At 32.4% G+C, this 10759-nt stretch overlaps 1 protein-coding gene across 2 annotated transcripts in view; it reads left to right on the plus strand.

Moving 5' to 3' along the window:
• The window catches only part of Sas-4 (spindle assembly abnormal 4), a 527986-nt gene extending 519130 nt beyond the window's left edge, over positions 1-8856 (plus strand). For both annotated transcript variants that reach the window (XM_090396928.1, XM_090396929.1), the window contains one exon: positions 6229-8856. In XM_090396928.1, the coding sequence (XP_090253054.1) occupies positions 6229-6267 (39 nt within the window). In that variant the 3' untranslated portion in view covers positions 6268-8856. The remainder of the gene's footprint in view (positions 1-6228) is intronic.
• Positions 8857-10759: the final 1903 nt, after the last annotated feature.

Genomic DNA, 10759 nt, shown 5'->3' on the forward strand with positions numbered 1-10759 from the left:
AACATCTTCTCCACCTGCTGGGCTCGCCTCTTTAACTGCACCCACCCTTGATGCGGTAGCCCTCGTCCACTTCTCGCAGCTGTAGGGCGATGTGGCTGTGTGTCACTTAAGGGGTACGCCCTAGCCCTTATATCATTTTCTCCTTGACTCATAATCATAGTTTGAGTTGGCACTGAAGTTTTCCGACCGGATGCCCTTCCTGACATCAATCCTCGCATTTATCCGGGCTTGGGACCGGCACCTATTGAGGCTAGCTTGCCTCCTTCAGTGGCTGCATAAGACGAAATGACTTAGCAAGATAGGAAAGACTCACCCCTAGCCCTCGAATGCTCTAATAGCATCAGGGGGAAGGAGCAAGGAGAGGAGAAAGAAGCAAAGAAAGAAGAGGAGGGACCAGTCTACAGAATAATATTATTATTATTACTACTACTACTACATAACACCTCCAGGGACTCCAAAGACTCATCGAGGGAGGGCACCTACTCTACAACTCTGTCTCCACCACTCCACCAACTTAACATCTCCAAAGACTCCAAGAACTTATTGCAGGATGGCACTCTACTCCACTATTCAAAACTCACTTAATCCTCTGCTCACCACCATCAACACATAACACCATCTACTGCCACTACCATCAACAGTATTTTTCCTCTTTAAATTGAATGTGTTCTCATCGCTGATTTGCCTGTATGCAGGATGAATAAACCGTGCAAACCCAACCCACTGTTGGATGCCCACATAGCCATTATTCACATTATGGCTATTATACCTCTCCTTAACCTAGACCATTGACCCCTTCATGGAATTCTTGATCCCTCATCAACCCCCTTCATGTTAAATCAATGAATAAATGTTATCAGTAATAAATTTATCAGTTTAAAGAAAAATAATTCCTTCACCCTTTTACATAATAGGCACATTGACATTGTTTCATTGGTAAATGATGGTATAAATCCAAATATTAAATACCCTTGTGAATACTGTTGGCACTTCTTACTATTGGGGGGGGCACCATTATTGGCACTATAACTTTAAAAAAATTTACACAGTAAATTCAAAGTTATCAGATCGCTGAACACCACTCTGATATCTATGAACAATAAATGCACACTAGCCCTTGTCTCTGTTCTAGATGTCTTCATCAGGGAAAGTGTGCGCTTCTCCCTATTTGGCTCAGCCGATCAGCCAGATAGCATTGCATGTTTACTAGGTGTTACTCAAAATCGTTTTAGGTATTTATGGACCCCTTGGATAGCCACATCGACCCCAGGGGTCGATATTGATCACTCTGACCTAGACTGAAAAGACACTGAATACTAGCTCTGGTAACTCATTTTACTCATTTACCACTCTCTCTCTAAAAAAAAAAAAAAAATCTAGTCCTTATGCTCTTGCTGACCATACTTCCAGGGATGGTTTCTTGTTCTCTCCTATCCAATCAAGTATTAAACTATTTCTTTAGCATTTACTCTACAAGATCCCTTTCGTAACATATGTTTTTATCCAACTCCTCTTTTTCATCTAACTGCTAAACTTTGTCTGTCCTCATAAGGAACAAAAAACACAAAGAACGTAAGGAACAAAAAACAAAAAAGAACATAAAGGAGCAAAAAAGAATAAGGAGTTCCACAATTGGTCAACCAATTGTGGAACTCCTTATTCTTTTTTGCTCATATCTGAAACATCACCGCATCCCCAGGAAATCCGGACAACCAAATCTTGTACAATAGTCCAAGTGGGGTCATATAGCATATCAAGACCTCATGAAGAGGGATAATAATTTCCTTATCTTTCATCATAATGTTTATAAATTCAAGTGTTTCTTAATGTCATGTGATCCTTGGAGCAATTTTTCCCCACTTTTGCAATATGTCCCATGAACTTTAATGTCTATCCACCATTATCCCTAAATCCCTAGCCTTATCAGTTTTTTATATTACATTTCCAGCTCTGCAATACACAGCTGTACTTTTTTTTCATCCCAAAATGCATAACTTGACTCTTTAACACATTGAATTGGTAATCTTTATTAATTGTTGCTCATTCCAGTTTAACATCATAGGCACACAACTGGATATTGCCACTCAAATCATTCCCACTATCAGTAACATACAAATTTGACAATAGTGACCTAAGTACAGAACCCTGTGGTCAGCCTGCCTTCTTTGAAAATATAATACATCCTCATTCGTTTCAATTTAAAATGTAGTTACCTAGGTTATGACAAATATCTGATGCTGTGACAGATCCTAATACTCTTGAACCCAGGGTGCCTTGTATCACATGCTGGGGCATCCCAGCATGTGATAGAAAGCAATTCAGTGACTGGGATACCCCAGTCATTGAATTGCCATATAATATTGTCTCCTTACTCTTTCTTAATATCTCCTTACTTTTCCCATCTTATCTCTCCTTCTCACTCTTCTCTGCCTTATGACTTGCTGAGATCCTTGACTGAGATTCTCCAAACACTAGCTCACACGAAAGAAGTTCCCAGAAAGAAGTTCATTCTCTCACTCATTAAAAACTACCTCACTATTCTTCTTATTTCATAATTTGTTTCATGTTAACTTTCTTCTAATGGTTTCATCATACATACTTCATTCAGCTTTTCTTTTTCTATATTTTTGTCATCATTCTCTGCAACACTCACATATTCACAAACATTTACCACACCACTATCATCTTTTGACATGGGTATGTCTGACACTTTCTCATGTATCACTTCTGTTACAACTCCCATACTACAACATTTAAGTCAAAAATTTTTAGTTATGCAACTTAAAAGGATGCCATGTGGATGCACTTTTAATCAGGAGTGCCTGTGTTTACAATAGAAAAAAATACTGTGGAAAGGAAAGTAGAAAGTGTCATGTTTGAAATTAACAGCTGAAATGACTACTATTGCCCTGGAAGAGTGGCACAGACTAGAATTAGTTCATGCCTTATACTGCATGTGAGATAAAAAAAGACATGTTTAGAGTTATGTTTCTTTTTAAAAAAGCAAGTGCAGCTAATAAGGTACATATATTAAAATGAAAGATGTTTTTATTGCATGAAGAATGTCACAATTCAAAAATTTGGTATAAATGTTTTTGTACTATTCGTCCCTCTTGCAAACAATATAGACAACTTGCAAAGCCTTTTATACATTTCTAAAACATCTACCTTTCATATTTGAATGCTAATCATGTAAATTCAGTTTCTTTAAATGAGCTTTCTGAAAAATGGCCAATTTTGACTTCTTTTTTTTTTTTTTTTTTTCATACAGTTGTAATATGCAGATGTAGGAATGCAATGATTTTATTACATAAATTTTGTGTAGTGTGCCTAAAATTAGTTAAGGATGGTACTTAAAATTGCATATACTCTACTTTGTTATTTATATTTACTTTTAATTTATGAGCTTGTACATTTATAGACTCAAAATGTAGTTATTATAAATACATTTGAGATAAATGGTACTTGTATTCTTTATAATGTTATAAAATTTTATAACATTTTATAAAATTTATAATGTTATAAAATTATGTGGAGAAGTCTTCCACTGTGAAATCATTGTCTACTCTTTCCATTTTCTTGCCATTAAAAAATGAAATTTAAAAAAATTAATAGTATTATTATTATTATTAAGACAGACCTCCAGGAAGTCAGAGACTCATTGAGGAAAGCCACCTATTACCTGCACCAGATGTCATACTTGCTCTTGAGTTCATTTATACTACTTGCACACACACACACACACACATCCGATGGCAATCCATTTCAATCATGCACCACTGTGTGATTTCCTTCTATGATATCCTATAATATCCTTCTTTTTACAATTAACATTACTTACCTGATTTTTGTTACTCACTAATTTAACTGATTCTGTGCATTGTTGTTTCTCATTTTTGCTGCTTAATTTTCTTATCCTCCCTAATATTCTTTTAAATGCCATTTGACTTACTATAATTTCCACATTGTCTGTCTAATAATCTGCCTTAACTTTTCAATTTTGAAGGTTAAATCATCTTCAATATCCCCTTTAGCTTGGCAAGCCTTTCTTTTCTCAACTTCACTGTTCTTGTTAGCATTCTGTTTCTTGTGTGTTTTTGGCACTTTAAACTGTATTTAATATTGCAATATTTCAATAAAACTATGTTGTAAATGTATATTGTATGTATATAAAACTATGTTGACTATAAAAGACATATTTCGGTGATTACACCATATTTTTTTATTATTCAGTTCTATAAAACACTGAAATAATAGTTCCCGACAAGTTTCGTAAATCGTAGGATTTACATCTTCAGGGGGTAAATAGTATAACTTAATTAAACAAGAGAATTAATAAATACAAATCATAACCATCTGGCTATTCATAAAACTCAAATAACAGAACGCAGATATATAACGTTATTCACGTTGAACAATACTGGATGATGTCACGTGTGCTTGTTCTCGTTCATACAGTCCGAGCTCAGATTGAGGTAGATTTTTTATTAGAGCTGACCACACTTGATGGAGAATTAAACCTTGATTTTTATTGCATTGGGTTGGGTTTTTTAGCATATTAGCAGCTTCTTTAAATTTTCTTATATAACTGTTGTTTTCTATGTATGACATCGTCGTTTTTTGCCAGAGTACATCGTGTCCAGTGGATGTGGTATGGAAAGCAAGACCTGTTTTTTGTTCTCTTTTGTATTGTACGTCTTTTTGGTGTTCAGCCATGCGTATTTCTCCAGATCTTCCTGTCTGTCCTACGTAGCAAATCCCGCAAGAGCAATGGATTTTGTACTCCTGGTTTTTTAAGAGGATGATGAGGTGGTTTCGGTGGATGTAGGAATCTTGAGATTTTCTCCATAGGAAGGAAGGCTACTTTTATGTTGCTTTTGTTCATTAATTTGACTAGCTTGTCTGTAACATTTTTGATATAAGGAAGCGAGATTGCGTTTTTGTAATCCTGTTTTATTGTGTTGTTAGTTGGAGGCATTTTAAGGATTTTCTTGATGGTTTTTGTTTCATACCCATTCTGTTGGAGGATTTGTGTTAAGTATTTTAGTTCTTCATTACATCTTTCTTGTGTGCTGGAGATATTGTATGCTCTGTCTTATTTTTTGTGAAGGATGGTGGTGTGAGGGTGCATTTAGAAATCTTCCAGTGTTTGTAAGCTTCCTATATACTGAGAAGGAGAGTTTACTTTCTTCATTAACTTCTAATAGAATATCCAGAAAAGGAAGTTTTTTTATTTTTTTCTTGTTCTAAAGTGAATTTTATGGTGTTGTGCAAATTGTTGAGATAATCTTTGAAATTGATAAGAAAATTTATATAAGAAAATTTAAAGAAGCTGCTAATATGCTAAAAAAACCAACCCAATGCAATAAAAATCAAGGTTTAATTCTCCATCAAGTGTGGTCAGCTCTAATAAAAAATCTACCTCAATCTGAGCTCGGACCGTATGAAAGAGAACAAGCACATGTGACATCATCCAGTGTTGTTCAACGTGAATAACGTTATATATCTGCATTCTGTTATTTGAGTTTTATGAATAGCCAGACGGTTATGATTTGTATTTATTAATTCTCTTGTTTAAACTTTAAGTTATACTATTTACCCCCTGAAGATGTAAATCCTACGATTTACGAAACTTGTCGGGAACTATTATTTCAGTGCTTTATAGAACTGAATAATAAAAAAATGTGGTGTAATCACCGAAATATGTCTTTTGAACCAATTAGCCACAGAAGTTTACGCCTGCAAATATCTTGAACTTATTGCTGTAATCTTCAGTAATTACTGAAGCTATTAATTATTGAAGTTGTAACTGAATCTGGATTGTATTCAACAGTTTTTTTAACTTGTAAATAATTTCTATAGGGTATAATGCTGGGACTATGAAGGTGAGGAAATAAGCATCCTGTAAATATAATATTCCCAAAATCAACTGTATCTTTAAATTAATTAGAAACTACTTGACACACTATCATCAGGTAGATCAGCCTGATAATTTTGTATAAACTAATTTATATATGAATCACTACTTCAAATTTTGTTTACCATAAAACACACTGAGCTTTTTTTTGTTGAATTTGATACTTCAACAAAAAAAAGTTCAGTGTGTTTTATGGTAAACAAAATTTGAAGTAGTGATTCATATATAAATTAGTTTATACAAAATTCAATGTATATGTTTATTTTCTTCTGGTAGCAAAGTATTAACAGTCTTTCTTTTTTACTTTGTAGGTATCTACCAGGAATTGTCCAGTAGACAGCAATACATAACTCCATAAGATTTCTCCATTGCTACAGCAAGCATGCTGGTTAAGTAATTTTTGTCTTGTTCCTTATCACCAGTTAATCAGATAGTGTTGAAACATACTACCTTCTGATAAACTATGTCCATCAACCACTTTGTTTGTCATCATCAGCACCTTCTTCACCAGACATAGTTTAAGATTAAAATCATAATTTACAAGTAGGACGACACATTTTTATTGTGATAAAAATTTGATCATTTCTGAATCAAATTTCTGAATTTGATCATCAGAAAATGTGTATATACAAGTTGAATATCTCATCCTCATATATCTACTCTTGTAAATAGATTATATTTTATATGGCATAGGGAGTAGAAGATATTCACTATAAATAAGCATGTATAGATGATATCAGTAATAATACCATATGACTAATTCTTATATTTTGTGGCATTATTACTAATTATGTGTAAAAGAGTTAACTGTGTCTCATTTGCTTCTACACTATTATAATTTGAATGTGAGAAACATTTAACATTTACTTCTTTCAGTAAAAATTGGACAAGATAAAAGTATGTTAAAGAAGTTAGATTAAAACAGTCAGCAATGATAACAGGAAAATTTTTATTACTAGGATTAGTTATATAGTTAACTCTTGTCAGAGTTATCTGAGCTGTCTGCAATTTTAGATATTGTTAAACATAAAAAAACAATTTTAGATATTGTACAACATAAAAAAAAAAATTGAAAAACAAATCTCTCTCTTATGAGCTAACCTCAGCAGCCATTTGTTTCTTACTGGTCCTATGATCTCATCTCTTCACATATTTTTCAGTCTGATAGCAGACTGAAATTCTAAAAAATTCTAACCCTGGAATTCTCTCTCTCTCTCTCTTGTAATCCAAACTCTAGTAAACACTTCTCAATTCTCCTTCATTCCATATACCTCTATTCTTTGGAACATTGGAACAATCTTTCCCATACTGTTTTTGCCCAGTGATTACAACCTCAGCTCTAGAAACATCAACAAATTTGTTTCTTCTCTATTTGAACACACGTGGTACTGTCATATCATAGGTCTTGAGATCTCTTCTGTGTCTGGTAGATATTAAGCAAGATGACTATGCATCAGTTATCTTTCTTCATAGCTGTATGGCCAGTCCAGTTCCATTTTAACTGTTTAGCTCTGTAAATAACTTCAGTTTTTAGTTATTTAATATCTATATTTTTTTACTTTCTGTGTTCTTTCCACTGCTAATTGGCATGTTGTAAGTGTCTGTTCTTGTTTTGTTTTCCAAAAATCAAGTTTTGGCTTACTGTATATAGCTGTGTATGTATGTGTAACTTTGATTCACTGTAATAGCTGCAAATGAACATACTAATGTAAAAATGCTATATAATCTATATTTTCTCTCAGGAATGGGTGGGGAAGTTAACTGCTTTGCTTGAAGCTTGTTTGGAAAGGCAAGCAAGTTAATATTAAAAGAATTTCAAAAAAATGTTTCATGTCTTTCATATTGAAACATTCTAATTACATTAATTATTAGAAATAAATAACTAGTATTTACTTATAGGCATAAGTATCCTCCTAGCCCTTACTTCTCCAAAAACTCAACTGTAAAAAAAAAAAAACTCAGTCCTGCACTACCGTTTATGCAGAGGAGCAAATTTAACCTCCTTCCATTTTTTAGAACCTTTCCTGCTGCAGTAACTGATTGGGAATACATATTGGCAAAAGTCAAAACTTTTCTATTTAATCTTATATATAGCAGTGATATTTCATATATGGAATATTGTATAAATATAATTTTTGTATGGTGTCAAAAGTATCTTGATCATCCTACCATCTATTAATGATAACATGGTACTAAAATAATAAAAGTTTGCTCAAAAACATATATTCAACTCAATTTCCAAGAGAAAAAAAAATTATTTTCAAATTAGTTTTCATCCATATTTCCTGTCAGGAATATCATTTCTTTATTACTGAATGGCAGCAGGCATGCTTTTTTTTCTTTATGGGGTGGGTTAAAAAAGTGATAAATTATTATGAAAATAAAAATATTCATTTTTTTTTATTAAAAAAATACTTATTTCTTTTGTATATGGATAGTCATTTTGTCTTGAGATTTTAATTTTATATTTTTAAATTTATTTACTTCTTTATGTACAATTATTATTGTTATTATTATTTGACACCTCCAGAGAAATACATTTACTAGGTTTTACAAAATAGGCAGAGCCCATTTAATAAAACTAGCTGAACATGTGTCTTAACAAATAAGTAAGTATACTACAAAGTAGAACACAAAATACTCGATAGATACAACAGTTTTAAAAACTTGAACAATTTATAATTAAATATTAAAAAGCAAGATGAATAGTAAGTTGGCATAGGCTACAAAATTAAATAGGTCATAGTTATATATATATTAAAACAATAATTAAGAGAGATATCCAAGACTATATCATACAATGAATCACTAAGAAATATGGTAAGCAATGTTTTGGAAGAACAGGTTATTATGGTATAGAAATTATTATGTACAACTACAAAACTACTGTGTATGTGAGAGAGAGAGAGTGAGTGAACATTTTTGGGTGTTGAAATTCATGACACTTCTTAACCATTATTGGTTAAGAAGTGTCCAGATGGTTTATTACTTATTTAATTGATAAAATAAAAAGTGCTAAGAAAATAAATGGAAATTTATTAAAGGAAGGGAATAATGATAGAATGATTTAGATGATGTACATGTTAATTTTTTTATGCATCCCACCCACAAAAGATTGTAAACCTATTGCATATTAGTACCATGGGTACTAGCATGTGATAGGTATTAACGAAATATAATAACTGAAATTGATGAAACCCATTTTATGGTTATTAAAACGGGTAGTTGTCCTAATGGTGAGATTTATTGGATGTTATTTTGTTGTTGTTATACCTGTAAATAGTATATAACATGTTTGTCATACCTCTGTTGTAAAAATAATAAATTATTTATTGATAATATTGGCTATCTTACAGATTCATTTGTGTTCATATTGCACTTACCTAATTGTTTTCACTACCAACATCAAATAGAATTATAATAATCTACCATTTCTCCAACCACATCAGAAATGCAGTTAGCCTTTGTGATAATTGAAGGATTGGATAATTAAAATATAATCCCATGATGCTGTACCAGAAGTTGACATGCAAAAGTTTGCTAATTGAAAAGTCATTGTTTTGAAGGTCAGATAAATGGCAGATTTACTTTAACCACAATCAGTATAATAAAATATATAGAAACATTTAGATGTTGGCTATAATTCATACTATTTTTGATGTGTACTTTTCGAGAGTTGTATAGATGTTGTACAATATGCAATAATCAAGTTTACGTTATTACTAATTTTCTACATTCTTCCAAATTATTTAATCTGCTATTTGTCAGATTCTTATAGTGAGAGATCTTAGACAGTCTGTTCTTACTAGAACAAATGTCTAGGGACCACAAGAAGAGTTCATTATAGTGCATAATTTGCTATAGCAGATTTATTTTAGCATAACACAGAATTGCACCAATGGGGCTTTGGTTTGGACTTTTTAGTAGTTTGTTATATTAGTAACTACAGAATGTTTCCTTGTTAGGTCAGAAAGTCAATTATACTTGATCTCAGTTCCATGAGTTAAATTCCATAAGTTCATTTGACATTATCCTGTATACTGCTAATTAAAAATTTGGCTTATTTCTCTCTATCTCTCTTTTTCCTTTGAATTTATTTAGCTGGCTTCACCCCCCCCCCCTCCAATACTAACCTATTCTGATTTCTATTTCTGCCACAAGAAGGCATATATTGTATGTGTGGTGTCATTATTAGCACTGCTGAAAGATAAATCTTCATATTTTACTTAATAATATTAAATTAATTCATTGTAGTTTTTGTTTTATACAGGAGTGTGATTGACTGAGTTATTTAGTTTATGAGTAAGCATTTTTTGTTTTAATATGATATTTCAGTTTGACACCATGCATAGTAGAGCAATGGCAACAAAAATATCATTGTGGGGTGATTGAATTTACATAATTTTGTGCAATGCAGTATATGTGAGATTTATTCATCGTGAAAGTTAAAGAATTTTTTGGCGGAGAGCGAAACTGGTGAGTGACTGTGTATTAAGTGTTTTAAGAGCAAATGCCAGTTAGCTGGTGAGAACAAAGTAAATATTAATAGAGTAGACAGTATCAATGGTAGAATAGAAAATGATAATGTCAGAATTAATGTGAAATGTGCGTCAGTAGAAATACAGGAGAACAAAATGGACACCTAACACCAAAGTCATTTAGGTGCAGTCCATCAGCATTATACAAATCTTTCTTTCCACCAAACTCAGATCGTAGGTCCACAACTCTATTTGTGCACTATTACCTTATTTCCTAAATAAGGAAATAGTGCACTTGCATGATATCCTTCACAGGAAAAAGCATAAAATCAAAAAGTTGCAGAAGTGACAAGAGATTAGCAGG

The sequence above is a fragment of the Typopeltis vanoorti genome, chromosome 8 (genome assembly GCF_054136105.1).
Source record: "Typopeltis vanoorti isolate ZY-2024b chromosome 8, IOZ_Tvanoo_1.0, whole genome shotgun sequence".
Taxonomy (NCBI): Eukaryota; Metazoa; Arthropoda; class Arachnida; order Uropygi; family Thelyphonidae; genus Typopeltis; species Typopeltis vanoorti.